This window comes from Patagioenas fasciata, chromosome 1 (assembly GCF_037038585.1).
Source record: "Patagioenas fasciata isolate bPatFas1 chromosome 1, bPatFas1.hap1, whole genome shotgun sequence".
Classification (NCBI taxonomy): domain Eukaryota; kingdom Metazoa; phylum Chordata; class Aves; order Columbiformes; family Columbidae; genus Patagioenas; species Patagioenas fasciata.
In genome coordinates, this window is record NC_092520.1 from 92,999,255 (window position 1) to 93,017,847 (window position 18,593).

At 48.5% G+C, this 18,593-nt stretch overlaps 1 protein-coding gene across 2 annotated transcripts in view; it reads right to left on the reverse strand.

Moving 5' to 3' along the window:
* The window catches only part of RUNX1 (RUNX family transcription factor 1), a 178,497-nt gene that overhangs the window by 76,062 nt on the left and 83,842 nt on the right, over nucleotides 1–18,593 (reverse strand). For both annotated transcript variants that reach the window (XM_065846673.2, XM_065846666.2), the window contains exon 3: nucleotides 1,516–1,769. In XM_065846673.2, coding sequence (XP_065702745.1) covers nucleotides 1,516–1,769 — 254 coding nt within the window. The remainder of the gene's footprint in view (nucleotides 1–1,515; nucleotides 1,770–18,593) is intronic.

Sequence of the window (18,593 nt, forward strand, 5' to 3'; positions counted from 1 at the left end):
CATACATTCGTAAAACAAGAAGACTCCCCTGACGTAATAAAACTTTTCACTAAAGCCGCGTCCTCAGCAGGATTTCCCAAAGCTTTGGGAGCTGAACTGATACCCTTCTCCCTCGTTTCTCCTTCCCTCAAAAAATAGCGGAAAGACTCCGGTTTGGTCGCCTTCAAAAAAGTTGTACTGAGGCGGTCGGTGTTTAGCAGTGATCGCAAAAGAAAGCACGAACCTTACAAATCCCGATCCTAAATCTAACCCCGGGGCTCCTAGGGACCTGCATGTCTCTGCGGTTCCCGCCTCAGAGAAAAGGATAACGACAATAATTACCTTTTCTTTTCCTAGCTCGAAAAAGTATCTACATCAGTAGCAAGAAAACAAGTGCATTCAAGAAGTTAGCGATAGACCGAAGTCAAAAAAGGGCTTGACCAAGAGTGGGATGAATTTTACTAGAACCCGGATAACGGGAAAGCAGGCCGGGTGGGGGAGGAAAGGGCAGCAATTATTCCCCCGGTACGGGGATCACCTCTTGGCAGGGGCCCGGTCCCGATCCTGCACCCCGTCTCACCCAGCAGAGCCGTCGCCGGCGGCCCGGGGCCGGGGGGAACTGGGTTATGCCTCCCCCAACGTCTTTTGCCGCGGTTTTACTTGAACTATCAAGTACATATTTAGCAAGGGGCTCTGGAAACAGACGTTCAAGCGGCTGCAGCGCCTACTCAGGGTAGGCCCCAACATTTACTATTATAAAAAAAAAAAAAAAAGGAAAGAGGTATTTTTTTCCGAAGAGCCCCGAGGCAGCCTGGCGGGGTGAAGTCAGTCACCTCCGGAGCGGGGTCGGCTAGAGCCACCGGGCGCTCGGTGCGGGCACGACCATGGGAGCGGGCCGTTGACTCCGGTGGGTGGCAGCCCCAGCAGGGCGCTTCGCCGCGGGGCTGCCTGCAGAGGGACCCGCCGCCGCTGTGGGCGGCTTCTGGGGGAGCCCGGGGCTCCCTCAGTTACGGGACGCCTGCATGATCCGTCTGCAACGGGCTGCGCCGACATCTGGCCCCCAGGGCAGCCAAACTCTTTTTTTAGATTTTTTTTTTTTGTCTTTTTACCTTGAGCAGAGCCGCCCCTCGCTAGCAGAGTTATGAATGGGCCGAAGAGGGAGACAGCGGCAGGAGGAAGCCCGCCCAGCCCATCGCATGCCCCAGCTGCCACGGCTCGCTGCTGCCCGGTGCCCGGCCGAGAGCCGCTCCGCGACCGTTCTCCCCACGCCTTCCCACGCTGTCGCGAGTGTCGGCGACCGCGGAAGGAAGGATGGAAGGACGCGTGACAGTCGGCTGTGACCTACTGCCGGCCCCGACGTGGCCTCCCCGCCGGTGCAAGGCGTCCCGGCCGGCCGGGTGCGGGTCCGAGCCCAGGGGTCGACGCCTTGTGTCCCCTCAGCTGCCGGGCGCGCATCCTGCCTCGTCCTCCCCCGCCTTGCCCTTCCCGCCGCCCATGTCCCCACGAAGCGCGATTTTCGGGAGCGGGCAGACGTACCTTGAAGGCGATGGGCAGCGTCTTGTTGCAGCGCCAGTGGGTGGGCAGCACGGAGCAGAGGAAGTTGGGGCTGTCGGTGCGCACCAGCTCCCCGGGGTGATCCGCCAGGACCTCCACCATGCTGCGGTCGGCGCTGCGCAGCTTCCCCGGCAAGGCGCCGCTGTGCTCGGCGCCGGGCAGCGGCAGCGGCTCGGTCATCTTCCCCGGGCTCAGCGTGGTGGAGGGCGGCGTGAAGCGGCGGCTGGTGCTGGTATCTACGGGGATACGCATCACAACAAGCCTTTTGAGTGAAAGACCTCCACAGAGTTTTTACAAAAAAGCGAAATGAGCGTAACTCTTCAGCGATCTGCTCTCTGGGGACCAACATAAACGGATACAGGCTGAGGACCAGGGAGAAACTTGTTTCTACGCCAGTCCCCAAAGTTAATTTTTTGCTGAAGGCGGCTGAGATAGCGAGCACGCCGAGACTTAACTCTTGGCGTCCTGGCGCTGCGGAACAGATCACTTTAATCCGATAAGCGAAAAGGTCGTCCGTGCGGGGCTTTACCGCGACGCCTGTGCATCTACCCCGCAGCCGTGACACAGAAAGTTACCGGAGGGAAAACTCCTTCCAAACTCCCAAGCAACGTGGAAAAAATTACGCAAGTCTAACACAAGACGCGGTCAGAAACACATGCAAAGCCTAGGCTTCCCAGAGAGTTAGTTGCCTATCAGTTTCTTCCAGGTGATTTCTCTACAGTCCCAAGAGAAACCAAATACATCAGCGTCTTCCGTAGGTAAAAATCGCTCTTTAAGAGAGGGAAATTCGGGGCCAGTCTTCAGAGAAGGCAGTACGCGAGCTAGACTGATCAAAGGTCAGCTGGCTACAACTGTATATGTATTCACGTACACGCACACACACGCACATATACTGTACTTCATAAAATATTTACAATATAATCTGTAGAGAATTTAAACACAACAGGAATCCATTAATGTTCTAGGCAAGATTATTTTTAAGCAGCCTTGAAAATCGGTTTCAGTAGTTTGGTTCGCATTGCTCTAAGAGTAATCATGTCATGACCTTTCAATCACTCTTGCGCAAAAATAAAAAAGAAAGGAAGCTCAGTGCAGGGCATTCAAGCTTTAAATCTCTGTCTTTTTACTTGTCTTTGCCATAACGTCTTTCATAATTTTAAAGAAAGGTCGCAGCCGATCGCAGGCTCTGAGGCTAAAAGGTCCACAGCTGAAAACTTGGGTTTGGGGATGTTGGTTAAATTGTGGGTTGTCTCTGTGGTTTTGTGTGTGCAACAGCGCTCTCTCTCTCTCTCACTCACGTCCTCTTCAGCAGTCAAACCAACAGTCTGCAACAACTTCGGCAGTCATTGCCAATTCTTTTTTTTTCGGTATCTGAGGCAGTCTTCCTCTAATTCGGCCACAGGAACCGGCTGCTTAGTAATATTTTAACCGCAGCAGGTGGAAGCCTGCTTTCGGAAACATGGCTTTTCTCTCGGCCGCCTCCAGCCAGCGGGATGGATAGAGCCAGCCTGCGCGGAGAGTCCCCACGCACACGCACACACTAAAAGCCAAAAGCAACCAACCAGCAATAATTTAAAAAATACGGAATAATAACAAAAAAAAAGCCACTACTTTTGAACGAGTGAAAGCTTTCCTTCCGCAAAAGAAGAGGTGGCGGCGGGCGGGGGTAGTGGAACCGCTGACCCCCACACAGAGAGACGGAAAGAACCGGGGGAGACCAAACCCCTGAAGTTGCCAGCCAGGGTTAGAAGTGACAGCCTCCGGCCCAGACGGCCGCTCAGAGAAAGCGCATTTCCACAGCGGAGACCTCTCGGATCTTCACGTGAGCTGGGAGAAACTCAAGCTTCCTGGCGGCCGGCCGCCCACAGCACCGGGGCTCCGCCGGGCGGGGCCAAACCGAGCAGAGCCGGGCCGGGTCCTGCTGTTCCGCGCTCCGCCGCGCTGGATTGGAGTCCGCGGCGCCCGCCCGGCGCCCTGCGCCCGCCGCCGCTGCAGCCGCCGGGATGAATGGAGGTGGCCGGGAGCGAGTTGGCTGCGGCGGGCGGAGTGCGGAGGAATGTCATTCCCCCGGCTGCTTTGCATACGGGGAGGGCGCCGGCCAATCACAGCCCTTTCCGGGAGCAGCCAGGGCGCGGCCGCGGGCCAGGGGCTCCTGGAATTGGCGCGCCCGCCGCCGCTACTGTGGGGCGCGGGGGGTGAGCGGCGGGTCGGCGGGACTCCGCGGACACCGCAACCGCGCACACGCCGCGCACCCACACACCCACGGGAGGACCGCGGTCTACCGCTCCCCCAACCCACCGCAAAGGCACTGGGGGCGGCCCGCCGCAGCTGTGTGCAGAGTTCTCCGCGCCTGCGGTTTGACACGGGGTGGTTAGGGCAGCCAGAGCGGCGCGACCCCCGGTCTGCCTGTCTCCGCTTGCCCTTCATTTACGGACCAGCCGCCCCCGAGGAGCGGCGGGTGACCCGCATTGTTCCCACAGCACCGCGGACATCGCCCGGGAGTCCCGCGTCCCCCGTGCGAGCTCCCGGCGGCATTTGCTCCGGGGCGTCTTCCCCCGCCCGCGGAGGGGGTTGCAGCCGTACAGAGGGACACCTGGACTGGCAGCCTCCGAGGCAGCCGCTGCCGGGCTGGCGTCTTCTGTCAGCCCTTCTGCTTCCCGCTCCCGTGGACAAGGACGCGGCCCCGAGGGGCGCCCATCGCCGCTCGACATGTCGGGGCGGCCGCCGGGCTCCCAGCCGGGAGTCATTCCCCCCTCGGCACAACCCACCCACCGGCCGCGCCTGCCGGCAGCACCGCCGGGGGCAAGGCCGGGCCGGCGGGCGGGCCGCGCCGTACGGGCAGCAGCGGGCCGCCGGCGCCTGCCCTGCCAGCCAGCCTGGGCCCGTGAAGCCGGTAACGACGATGCTGGGTAGAGGCGTGGCTGTCCTTTCGGGATGGGTTGTATGTTTTGGTTGGTTTTTTTTGTTTGTTTTTTGTTTGTTTGTTTGTTTCGATGGTTTTATTTCTTTTTTCTTTTTTTTTTTTTTTTTTTTGGGTTCTGGTCATCAATGCCGTGGGCTCGCCGCAGCTGGCGTTACCCGGGCTGGGAATGGGGCGAACCCTACCCGTTGCGGCCGTCGAGGTGAAGCCCCAGTCTGTCCCCGCCGCGCTCTCGACACAGACGTGGGGTTCCCTCCGTGCAATTTCACACCACTCGTTCTCCCGTGTTTCCTCTCCCCGCCGCGTTCCCGCCGGCACGGCCACCCGCGGGACAACTCCTCCTCCGCCGCCCCCGCCAGCTCAGCAGCCGCGGCGGCGGCCGGCCGCGCTTCCCCGGGGCCGGCTGGACTTTGAAGGGGAGCGACAGCAGCTGCGGCGGGGTGGATGGGACTGTGTTCGTGGGGTGGGCGCGGCCGCGGAGGTGACACTACCGGGACTCGGAAAGGGCCGCAGGGAGGGAGCCGGGGCTGCTGCCCGCCGCCGGGTCTTGCGCAAGGCGGCGGCGGTCCCGGGGGCGGTCCTCGGTGCAGCTCCGCGGCGGGGCCGGCAGAGGGGGCCCTCCGCCCGTCCGGCGGATAAAAGCCGGGGAGGGGGGCCACTGCGCGATACCCGGGGAGGGCGGCCACTCGCTTGCTCGGCCTGCTGCAGCCAGTACGGTCTGTCCCTACCAGTGCCCACGCGTGGCTTCTGTCCCGAGGGAGACGCGATCCCCCGCATCCCCTGGGGCGCGGTTTCGTGAGGAGAGCCGCCTTGCGCGGCGGCTGACCGGGAGACCCCGGTACCCACCCCACGCCGCCCGCGGCTTTCCCTCACCTCGGGGCCCGCATGGCTGGGCGAAGACAGGACAGAGGGCAACCTCAGTTTTGCCGACACCCACTTTGGAAACGCTCTGGAGTTGGGAAAATAGAGGTCCGTACGCGTTTTGACACCCCGCGACCTGTGGGAACGGGAGCGGAGCGAGCTCTTGCCATTCACACTACCTAGTTTACATGCAATTAAACTGAGAGCGGGCTGAGCGCCCTCGGTGAGAGAAATCGGCTTTTGCCTCTCCGGAGCCTGCTGCTGGGGAGAGGGGTGCTCAGTGTGCCCTGCGAAACAGGGCTTCCTGCGTGGAGACCCCTGCAGCACAACTCAGTCCAGGAAGAGGCGCCGCAGCCTTCCACACAGAGAGGGCACAAGCGTCAGGTGTGGGTTCTCTCGCATCTCTAAAGTGCGGGTCAGGAGTGCCTTCCCCTCTGCGGGGAGTTGCAAGGCTCCGACTGCCCCTTTGTGCCCCGCTGTCCCTTTGCGGGGGGTTTGGTTCGGTGGCACCGCGCCTTGGGCTGCCCATCGCAGGGCTGCCCTTCCGCGCCCGGAGCTGCTTCGCGGAATCTCCGCGCCGGAGGGTTACAGTTTCGTCTTCGCATAATCTGGCCCCTTGCCTCCTTCCCCTCTGCCAAAGGATGGGGGGCCGGTTTTCTGTGCACCCCCAGCTCCTCCAAGCGCTGGTGGGAGTGCCGACCCGGGTAGGGGGCGGCTCAGCCTGCCCTCCGCCGCACTCGCAACAGGTCCCTGTTTTCAGCAAGCAAATGCGGTGCAGAAAGATCTCTAGTTCACGTAGATTCTATGGTTTCTATGGTTTGTGTGCGTGTTTGTTTTTTTTTTTTTTTTTTAAATTCTGTCTCTTACACGTTTACTTCTTTCTTGTATGACACTATCTCAAATTAAAATTATTAGGGAGACGATTCCTTTTGTTTTAAGGAAAAAAGATTATACGGGCAAATGGTTGTTACAAACTACAGCTTAAAAGCCATCTGGGGTATACTAATGGCTGATAACTTTTTACGGCCATTGAAGAGATAAGAAGGGTTATTTTACTGGTGTACGTACATCTAGATACATCGCTTAAAATATGGAAATACGCACTTAGTTGTGCGTGGTGTTCCATTTATTTATTTATTTATTTTTACCCAAGAGGTAGGAGTATTTTATATTTAAATTAATGAATATATCGAGCTGAATTTCACTCGCTGCTTTGCATCCCATCTTAATCTGAACTCATTATAAGTATAAAACAAACCGATCTTATTACACGTGTGTGGATAGTGAGAAAGATACAAAATGCCACGATTTAACAGGAGACGCAGAAAATACTACATGCTTACAGTTTTCTACAACTTAGCAGCATTAGCAATGCTGAAATGAAAGGCGTTAATGTAGACTAAAGATGACGGTATTCTTTTTAAACTGCACAGAAGGCAAACTTTTGCAAGGTTAGTAGTTAAATAAGGGAGGGTAGATAGGGAAAATACCATGGTGACGATATTTTTATACAGATTAAGCTATATATTTTACATGCCTACTAACACTCACTACACGCGTGTTTTGATTTGGTTTGGTTTGGTTCTTTAAAGTTTGTTTAGCTAATTAAATTTATCGACCTCCTTGTGATTTTGTTTCTGCATGACAAAGAGAAGAACTCGTAGGAATTTACTGTCCCCTTAGTATATCTTGTGCGTGTACTCTGGAAGAATAGCAGTTAATGAGTTAAGCAGTTTGCGGGGATATCAGTGATAAGGCAAAGTAAGGAAACGATGCGGGATATTTAACGCAGATGATTCTTCTCACCTGGTAAGACTTTTTAGCATCCCTAATGCTAAGACTTACGCTTGGACAGTCTGTCTTTTGTGCAGGAATACTTTTGAAGCAGGGATCACAACTGGTATTATAACTTTACCAATTCACATTCAGCATAGCTTACATTTGTATTTTGACACCAATTTATTACAGCCGTAAACAAACCACAAGTGAATCTCTATCTACCATGCCTTGCCTCTGTCGTACAGGATTACTTGACCACAAAGCACCAAGCTTTTTACATAATACTGTTAAGCAAAAGCTTCGGAAATATGAGAGAAGGAGCAACAATTTAGGGATGAATTTTAAACAGCCTAAATTGCAAAGGGCGAATTAGAACCTGAACACAATGCAAGTTCCTATTGCACAGATAAATACTCTCTAGCCAAGCAAGCAGCGATGGACACTTGTTTGCATGGTTTGGATTTGTGCAGGATGGGAGAAAACTTGACACAAGACAGGCAAAAAAACATCTTGTTAAAGGAGAAATGCACACCTTAACAGAGTTGGCGTATGTATCGTATGAACACAAACTGAGAGAACTTGCTACAGACCCCGATCTTGCCAACACTTAGAAACATGCCTAATCTTATTCTTAGCAGTGTTTCTGCTGAATGCAATAGAAATCTCTTTGGGCAATGCAATTATGTACACAATTGTTAGGAGAATCTGGGCTTAATGTGGCATTATTCCATTGGGTCAGCTCCAACCTCTTGCACTTGAATTAATTTAATATATTTATTAAGGCCCTCTTAAATATGTTTATAGTCATGTCAGTGTGCCTTGCTTCTACTAGTGACAAATCAGTAGGTTACTGCCTGTGAATTATATTAGTAGGATCAGGCTTCTGAATTGCTCCTACAAATATTAATATTTATTGCATAGCAGTTACCATCATGGGTGATTTCACTGACGAACCTGAAAAAAACCTATATTAAATTATTTTTGGGCTACTGGAATAATGAAACATTGCACAGATAAAAGCAGCAGCCAGTAAAGAAAAATGCTTATTTAATCCTGTTATGTAAAGTATACATATATGATGCCACTGAGAATAAGGTGTGAGATGGCCAGCATGATGCAGGGGAAATGTGGTTCGGTTGGCCAGGACTACACAGGTGTATGCCTAGCCCCTATCCCTTTGAGGGAGGGGAAAGTGCCTAAACCCCTCCAGGGATTTTGTCTTTGATCTCTGCTAACTGATACAAGGTTACTCACTCATTCAGTTTCTCTAGCTTGGATATCTTATTACTTGTGAGCCAAGTTTACCACTGAGAAAGTTCCAAAGGACTCTCCACCCTTTTTAGGACCTCCAGGTGATAACAGTGGTCAAAAGCCTGTCTCGTTCTTTCTGGTCAGAAGCTGTAAACCTTTTTCTTTTCAAAAAGGACAGACCAATCCATGCTCTTGCCAATCAAAATATTTTAGAAGGCAGATATGACTCCTGTTTTGAAGGCGTGAAGAATTATATGCCTGAATAGCTGGCATGTTATTTGGGACATAGATGGCAAGGTCACGGACCTATATACAAAGGGAGCTATTTTTTACCATTTCACCACCCTCATTCTTCAGAAACTGCAAGCCAGAGGGCTGTGCCTCTCTTGACTCAAACTATCAAGTGGTGGCAGCAATGGGCAGCAAGCAGAATACACCTGGGGAAGGACAATTTTCAGAAGAGGCTAAACTATGAATTTGCATTCAACATTAGCTCTGGTTTTACAGGCCTATGGGTGACTGCAGGTCCACTGAGGGTATTGCTGAGTGAAGGAATGAGTTAAACCAACAGCCAAAGGAGGAGCTCAGGCCAGGCAGAGCCCCAGAAGGATGAGTGATGAAACATTATTTGGCCTATCGATGCAGATGCGATTTCAATGCACAGCAACACAGTGCACTCAACTGCGTGACTGAAGCAGCATGTCCCTGGGGACATTCCTTCACAGCAACCTTCCTCCTCATTTCTTCAAGGGGGAGATTTAATTATCATGAAGTTACTGCAGCAGCAGCCTGTGTTGATGCCCCCCCTTCCTTTATCCTGCTTAGTCAGGCTGGTTCAGCTTTGCTGGGAGCTTTGTTAAGGTCCAAAGCTAAGGCTGGGCTCATTCTTGTGCTCGCCTGCTGCGGGTGTGTGTCGGCGTGCAGGTGTGCAGTGTGTGCTCGCTCACCCAGGGCCACAGAGCCAGGCAGAGAGCAAGGGGGCCTCTCTCCTCCTCTACTGCACAAGAAGCATCCAAATCTGGCTTTAAAAATGCTCTCTGGAATGTCACCAATGAGACAGTTTTCTCCTTGGTCTTACATGGCTGTTAATAAACATGTAAGCGTGGAGACTGGGTTAAAGTTGCCACTGCAAAAATACTTTTCGGCATTTGGTCTTGTGTCTGCTCCTCATACCTGTGGGCCAGATGTGTGAAATGCATTCCTGTGCAGTTAGGATATAGCACATTTTTCCTTCCTCGAAGTGAAGTTTGGGTCCCTAACAATAAGCAGGGAGAGGCTACATAGAGGTGCAGAAGCAGAGTGATCACATCTAGAGCTGAGGGAACATCCAGTCTTATTTTCCCAGCACTCAAATCCCAGTGAGAGCAACGGGTTTAGTCCTGAACACTGTGTTATGGGCTGTGTATCAGTGAATGCGAGAGATTACAGAGAAGGGCAACTACAGTGATTAAAGGACTGGAAGGAACCTATATGGAGAGATTAAAGGAATTAAATACATACATATAATTTGGGGTAAAAGGGAAGCCAAGGGGACAGTGTGACTGTGGTTTACAAGTACATGAAAGACAACTATAAAGAGGAAGGGGAGGAACTGTTTTCCTTAATGAAAAATGATAAGACAAGAAATAACAGATGCCAACTGAAGTAAAACAAGTTCAGTTTCAAGAGCAGGGGCAACGTTGATCCTAAGATCAAATAGGTAGGAGAATACGCTCCCAGGGAAGCTGCAGATTCAACATCACTTGAACTTTTCAAGTCAGAGCTTGACAAGCACCTTGGAGGGGAAAGTTTAAGAAATAGTAGAAGTGAAGCCAAAAAGCACCAGGATATATGGTAAGACCTAGAAGCCCAGATGATTTTGAAGACATTTGAAAGGGCTGCAGGAAAGAAACACACAAAAACACGCAGGGCTTCTGAATGATTTCTTGCTCTGCATGGTTCAAAATTAAAAGGAGGAGGAGGGGGAAAGGCTAAGCAAGGAAAATAAGTCATTTAATATGATTCTGCTGTGGTTAATCCCCAGAGGAGAAGCCAATTACTAGAAATACTTTAGAGTATGGGGTGGAGAAGGGAATGGAAATTGTTGAAAAGCTGCCATCTGGTATAAGTACTTGCTGGTTTGGAGACTTAAAAAATACGCATTGTTTGTCATTATACTATGCTCATTACATACCTAGATTAATGCAGATAACATCACCCACACCTAGTGTTTTCTGTGGCATTTTATGTACTCAGGTTCACACCATAACCACCTCCAGCACTAATTGTAACATTTGGGCTTTTGATCTTCTGCTCTGGTAGGAACACTACAGATGCCTTGTACCAGCAAATGGGACCAAAAAAAAAGGAGGAAAAAAAAAAGTAAAAAATAAAAAGGAAAGTCAGGCTCCTTTTGTTACAGGACATTTAAAAGGAGCAGTAAATGTGACTCACCTGGACAGCAAGGAACAACTCTGGCATAAGAAGGATTCAGCAGATGGCACAGAATTAATATAACTACTTTATTCTCTGCTCCAGCCCCTCACGAGGGCGAGCAGGAACTGCAGCTCGGCTATCAGATGACCTTGAGCGCTCTGGCCAGCTTGAATCATATTGGAGAAGCCCTGATGATATTTTGATTTATGCTAGGAGCCGTGCAGGTAGATTTCCCTCCTGTGCCCCGTATTTTGCTCCTACAGTTAGCAGTGACTGACCAGGCAGAGAATCAGTCCACTGAATGTACTTGGTCTAGGAAAAATAGTTCACTATATCCATGGCGATATTATAATAAGCAAAATGTAGCGGTAGCATTCACACTGCATCTGATACAAATTACTTGGTATGGCTTTGCCTTTCTCAGGTCAGTTTGTTTGATTTTCAGTTAAAATTAAGTAGGATTTATAAATGATTGCAAAAGTTCCTATAAGGTCATAAGCAGGATATTGAAAGCCTTAGTGTATTCACGGGACAAAGCTCCTTCTCCAGTCATCCCCACTGTGCTTTACTGCTGACATGGGAATCTCTTGGTCATCGTCCATGGCTTCTTTACTGGGAGACTCTGACTCTGCCAGTAAAGAAGCAAATTACATGGGAATTTTATTACATAAACACTTTTTAAGCAAATAAATAAGTGATATCAAAACTTTGTACAGAAGGCTAAATCACTACTAACTTTGGCCCAAATTTGAGACAATGTAATTAAGATAGAAATACTTTTGAATCCAAAATGTCCTTCCATTATCTCTCCAAATAAGGGATTTGTTGTTCAGGTCAACAAGATGCAGAGGTGCTTCAATCCTAAGGAAAGGGAGCTTCTGACAGCATAACAGAAAGGAAGAAAGACAGTTTCCAGGGGAGGCCCCCTCCCTCCCAGGCTTGCCAGAAGGAAAGTCGTGGTCTTGCAACACTGTGGACTGGAGTTAACATCTAGGAACATTAGGATGCTAACTGCATCCTTCTTCCTACACTACTTTTACCATTTGGAAACTGTGACAGACTAGAATGATGAAACAGGAAGTGTTCAGAAGAAAACAATGACATTAGTCCCACTACGACATTGTGATGCTCATATCAGCAGGTGATACTATTAGCAAAGGCACCCAGTGAAGGAATGGCTTCTCTGCTCCTCCTGTCCCTTCTGCCCTTCATTTCCCATTTTAAAGGGATGGGTTTTATTTCTCTCTCTCCATTTCCCCTTGTTCCATGACCCATTCAAGGGTTATGGGGTAAGTGCTGGTAGCTGATTCACCGCCCACATTGCAATGCTCCATGCAGTGACTTTGCAGAGCATTTCCAGTAGCTGCAAGCAAATGACTGAGATTTCTTTCCCAGGGAGATTGCAGAGGGAATGCAGCAAGGGGCCATTGCAGATTGAGCTTCAGGTTTAATTTGACTGAACGAGACAGAAACCAGCTTTCGCTCTCAAATCCTTAACTATTCACAGCATGTGGTGTGAAACAGAATCAATTTTCTTCAGTATTTTTGCGGCCCTCCAGGAAAGGCAGTCAGTACCCTTGCTGTGTGAGCCTCAGCAAGAGCTGCCATGGTTAGAGGGGTATTGTCTGCGGGACAGGTACTGCTGTCCCGACACAGAGAGCACCCTTACCCACAGCTAACACAAGATGTCTGCTAGAGTAAATCTCAGTGTGATTAAGGGTAGTAAATCTCAGGTACCTAATTTCTGTAGGAGGCACAGAGATCTGGCCACAAGCTGTTGCCCACCATAGACTAGACTTCTCCCACTGTCTGTCTCAGATGATGGGGCTGGTTACACCTGCACAAAGCTCTGCAAGTGCCCTCAGCCCCCAGATGAGCCTGTTTCATATCAGTCTGCTCTTCACTGCCTGGCATACTTTATATTTAATCCTCCTCAGCACAACAATGACTTCATGCAGAAAGGGTTTTGCTTCCAAGCTGTTAGAGGGATTGTGCTTGAGACTTTCACCGCAGCATCCCTTATTGAACTGGAGATGAAGGAAGGAAAGCCTGACGGAGATGCGAAGGTGCTATTAACCACACTCCTCACTGCTAATGCATTCTCACAGCCACAGATGAAGCCACAAGTTAATCTCCTAAATTGTTTCTTCTTCAGTTAACATCCCACCTGTGCCTGACTCTGCCTGTGCTTAGCAAGTCTGAGCCCGGGTATGCTGATGTCACCCTGTACCATCTGCACCATACCCAGCAGGGTGCAGCCGCCCTGTACAGGCCAATTCATCAGCTGTGGGACGTGTGGTCTAGCATTTGGAAAAGTTTCGGGAATACAGACTCTTCAGTTATAGACCTTAATGTCAGTAATAAGAAGAGAAAATATCTAGATAATCTTGAAGGTGATTAACAATAAAACCTCCAGCTAAAAAGCCATATAGTGCTAAGGTGGCACCAGCATTTGTCACATAGACACATTAAGCTTCTACTGAACTTCAGCCAGTAAGATGCATTTGCAGTTTTAGGCTGAGCATGTACTTGTGGGACAAGATCTAGGAAAGAAAAGGATGTACTAGAACTAGTCCTATCTGTGTGTAAGGTTATAACTCTTCCTTTGTTTTGGTAATGAAAGTTTACAAGAAAAATCTAGTAGAAGTGTGTGTGTTCACATGCTTTATGTAGGATACACACAGTATTGTCAGATGTCTCTGTGTTAATGATGTTTCAGCATCAGCTGCTTAGGACTGTATGTGGATGCTGAATGTTACTTACTTTTAGTGATCCTATAGCAAAAGGCCTTGATGCTCAGCTGGTCTCATTGGCAAAACAATGCCTGTGCCAACCAACTGATGGTGATGGCTCTGCAAAATAGGTGAAACTCTGTCTTGGAATTTTTCCATGCATGTCTTCCCTGGGTTGCCCCAGGGTTTATGAATGACAAGCCCAGGTAGATATATTACCCTTCATTAAAATCTTACATGATTATTCCCACAGTGGAACAAGCAGGGAAAGGAGGAGGTCTGCAGGCTAGATTCTGCACTCCTGTCAAAATGTGCCCTCCCCAGAGCCAAAAGGTACCACAATTACTCAGCAGGTTTCTTCTTTATGATACTCTCTGTGGCATGTCACTCTTTTCTTTTTTCTTTTCTTTTCTTTTCTTTTCTTTTCTTTTCTTTTCTTTTCTTTTCTTTTCTTTTCTTTTCTTTTCTTTTCTTTTCTTTTCTTTTCTTTTCTTTTCTTTCCTTTCCTTTCCTTTCCTTTCCTTTCCTTTCCCTTTCCTTTCCTTTCCTTTCCTTTCCTTTCCTTTCCTTTCCTTTCCTTTCCTTTCCTTTCCTTTCCTTTCCTTTCCTTTCCTTTCCTTTCCTTTCCTTTCCTTTCCTTTCCTTTCCTTTCCTTTCCTTTCCTTTTTTCTTTTCTTTTCTTTTTTCCTTTTCTTTCTTTTTTCTCTCCTCTCCTCTCCTCTCCTCTCCTCTCCTCTCCTCTCCTCTCCTCTCCTCTCCTCTCCTCTCCTCTCCTCTCCTCTCCTCTCCTCTCCTCTCCTCTCCTCTCCTCTCCTCTCCTCTCCTCTCCTCTCCTCTCCCTCTCCCTCTCCCTCTCCCTCTCCCTCTCCCTCTCCTCTCCTTTTTCTTGTCTAAGGACAAGTCTATTTTCCACATTGTTTAGTTCCTTCTTATATTTTTTTTCAGTGTTACTTTCCTTTGGTACTACAATTACAGTTTAGCCCATAAAACTGTTTTACATATTTATCATTTTCAGAGGACTCCTAGGCTGATGCAGATGTTTGCAGAAACTGTCTGTGTCCATTGGTTAAATGAGGACTTTCCAAGACATTAATGTCCACAACAGGCTACTCTGAGCTCTTAAGTTATGCCCTTTTACAGATCAACGTAGGGATCTTCTGGTGGCACTGGACCCATTCTCAAAGCCCCAAGGATAACTCAAAACAGGTCTAGATACCCAAGCACAGCAGTGCTAGTGACTGGTTCATTTTTAGTTTTTAGGAAAGAGAGCTCATTCTTAGTCTCAGTGTCACTCTCACTGACACTGAAGAATTACCTGTTTCCAGCAATGTCTCTGTTTAAGCTGTGGCAGTTCCTTCAGCTCTCTGTAGCCTAAGTCCTTACTTAACTCCAGTGTAAATGTCTGTTTTAAAAATAACCTTTGGGCAGGGTATGGCAGTGTGCCTTTGCTCAGATGGGTGAGCCCACACCATTTCACACTGGCCAAACCCCAGCCCATGTCCAATGTCGACCAATGCCATTCCAAGACTTTACTCTTCATGAGCACCTTCTGTGGGGCACAGGAGGTTCATGGTGTTTGGAGGACAGGGCAAACTGACTGCCTAACTTGTAGAGGAAAAAACAGTCACCTCTCCACTAGTGAGGTCAGGGGAGGTGGGGGGAGGCTTTCAGGAGAAGTCGTGGGGCTCCCTCCCTGCAAGTCCTAGGATGTGGCTGGACTGACCTCTTGTATGGCTGTTGTCTGGCACCCGGACTCTGCTGAGCATGGAGGAATGGCCTCTCAGTTGTAGAGATCTTCCCTCTGGCAACCACTAGAAGAGAGGGGATGTCAGAGGCCACCCCTGGGCAGGGTGACCCACGAGCACTGCAGGGGTGACAGGGGTGTGACAGGGGCATGAACCACCTCCTTCTCCATGCTTTCCCTTCCCTTGGAAGAAAAACAGGGTGCAAGTGTACGGTGGGAGGTCTGCAGGATGCTTCTACATGCCCAGTGGGTCTGCCATGAGCACCAGACTGGGCAACGGTGGCTTCGCTGGGGCTGCCCTGCTGCAGGCTGCTGCTTCCACCGAAGCAGAAGGTAGCACCTCCAGGGCTCTCATAGAATTCATAGAACCACAGGATGATAGAATTTCCTGAGTGGGAAGGGACCCACAGGAATCATAAAGTTGGACTCCTGTCCCTGCATATGACAAGCCCACAGTTCACACCATGTGTCTGAGGGCTTGTCCAGTCTCTTCTTGAACACTGTCAGGCTTGGGGCCGTGACACCTTCCTGAGGAGCCTGTTCCAGTGCTCCACTGTCAGTTTGGTATTCCTCACCACCAGTAATTTGGCCTAAAACATGTCTAAATAATTGCTACAAAAGTGTTACTTTGTTTTAATGGAAATTATCACTACTCCTCTTGGGTGTTTTTTTTCTTAAGCATTTTTCATCTACCGGGTATGTCATCCACTGGCTTTGATCTCAACCACAGATCTCCCTTGAGGTTATAATGAGGTTCAGCTTTGTATCAAAGCCTCCACTCCCATTTGTCCAAGATAGAATCTGTACACCAGCGAGAGAGCAGAGTGTGGTCCAGGGGAAGGGAGGAAGCAGCCAAGGTGAGTCAGCTTGCTGTCCCTTGCCTCTTTCTCTTTGATGCCTCCTTGTCCCCAGACAGTCATGCTGGGCTGGGACCACTTTAGAGCTGTCCTCCCATGGAAGTGCCATGAAGAAGGATGATGATCTAGCAGGGCTTAACAAAACCTGATGCCTTCCATCTCCCCTAAGGTACAATGTCCTCCATGAGGCTGGTTCTCTGTGTAATCAGTTCTAGCTGTGAGGCCCTGATTTGTGTCAGGGTAGGTGAAAAGAAAAGCTATAATTCCAGACCTTCAGCCTTTCTACAAATCTTCCCTGAAATATACCCTAACCTTATAGACTGTTCAAGAGCATGAAATATTCTTGGCAGAAAGTAATAACAAATGGCTCCCTGAAGACCAACTACAACACACAACTCTTTTAAAAGGAAATTTGCTGTAGAGTGAGCAAAGCTTTGCAAGATTAGCTCAAGATTGTATTTGCCTACTGCTTTCTAGTTACAGATGTTGCACATGATACTCAGTGGCACAATGTGCTGTCTATAAATTGGCAAGTTCATTTTAAGAGACAGCAGGTTATTTTAATCTGTTTTTCCTCTAGCTAATTTGCACAATTATGAAGTTAGAGACTGTAAAAGCCTTAGTTCTAGCTTTGTTAGGCAACAGACATATGTAAAAATATGTTTTCACATTTCTTAGCCAACACAAAGCATAATTGCATGACTTTTAGGTGTATATTATGACCACTAAATCAAACCTACATGGGACAATATTAAACAAAGTTAGTTGCTTATTTGGTTTATGCACTACACAAGCCATCTCTTGTGACAGCCGCTTAACAATCTATTTACAGTATCTTTGATGTGTTGCAGAGCAAGAATTACATCTATCTGTTAAAAACAGAATCTAAAATACAATAAATGTTTCTAACTTGACACTCTCATTTGTCCTGAGCAAACAGCTCTAGATGGCCCTTCTTGAGCAGGGGGCCTGGACCAGGTGCCCTCCAGAGGTCCTTTCCAACCTCAACCCTTCTGAGATTCTGTCATCCTTCTGTAAATTGCTTGTTATTCCATACTCTTAAGCAAGTATGAAATTAAGAGGCTATATGAAAAAGTTAACCACCAAAACCTCCTGTACCTTACAAAGCAGAAAGCATCTCAAAACCACCAAGATTTATTCTAGGTATTCATCATAGTACCCCAGACAGGTCAGAAAAATAATGTCTCACTGTTTTGCTTGCTTTTAGAAAGCCTAATAAATCACCCAGCTATGTGGCAGGCTTTAAAAATCACCAGCTCTGTGACAGGTTTTTTCAGTGCTTGACCTGTATGTGAAGCTCTACAGAAGCAAACCAGGGAAAGGCCAGACTTGTCCCAGGGGCACATGGCTGCTCCTCTGACAGTCACAGACTGCACCATCACCTCTTAGTGCCGGGACGAGAAGTCCTCAGTGTCAGGCTTTATCTAGTACTTAGGTATATTGCAAAATGGTTCAATGCCATCTCCTCAAATGCTCTGCAACAGGAACAAATGGTGATCCTCTCATTTTGGCACTGATTTAGGATGAGTGGAATTCAGAGTTCAAGGGGTTCACATACTGTTACAAATCAGAAGAACATTTGTCCCCTTGTCCAACTGCAAAAAGAAACTTTGCTGCAGTTGACAGCAGCCCCCTGGGAAAGGTGCCATATAGCCTTGCTAAAACACGGGACGGGAGAGGAAAAGTGAAGGAATCTTCAGGAGGGAATGAAAAATAGTATATCTTGCTTTCTTCATTCCCAGCTTTCATTCTTTTGTCTTCATTTGATCTTTTAAAACCAAAACGACAAAAATATTTAAAACCTTGCTATAAACCCCTATTGTACACAGATATCTAATTTGTTTACTTCAGTAAATATCTAGCAGTAAAAGAGTCACTAAGAACAAAGCTAGCCCCAGCATTATAGAAATGAAACAAATTTTGCACTACGTCAAATATTAAAAAAGATGTGTGATATCTTTCTCTCTGGCACACTGCTTGTGCAAGAGGTACCTGTGATGCTGGAAAAGGCAGTCTTATTCTCCACAGATACACAGCAAAATGGACCATGGCAGGGTCTATGCAATTTGTCAATGTTTTGTTCAGATTCCTATTATTTTGTCTAAAATATTCTTGTGATAAAAAGGTATCTTTGACCTTCTGATGGGAAAATTTTTACTCTGTTATCATTTTTGAGGGATTAAAAACTCATCAAGCATATTGGCTGAGCCTTTAGTTTGTATAAAAGAGCATCACTAGTGATCATAACCCTGGGACTCAAATCAATCGACAACATCTGCTTGTGCTACCTGGTCCTCCGTGATCACTTTGCCATTGCAAAATTGCAAACCACCAAACATTAAATGCCATTGGACAGACATCTTCTTTCTCTGCCATGCTCAGCAACATAATTCCTTCCAGCTTTGGTGACACCCCCATACCAGGTATTTGAAATAAAAACTATTTTGAAGTATCTCCTCTGAAGAAACTGATTCAGTTAA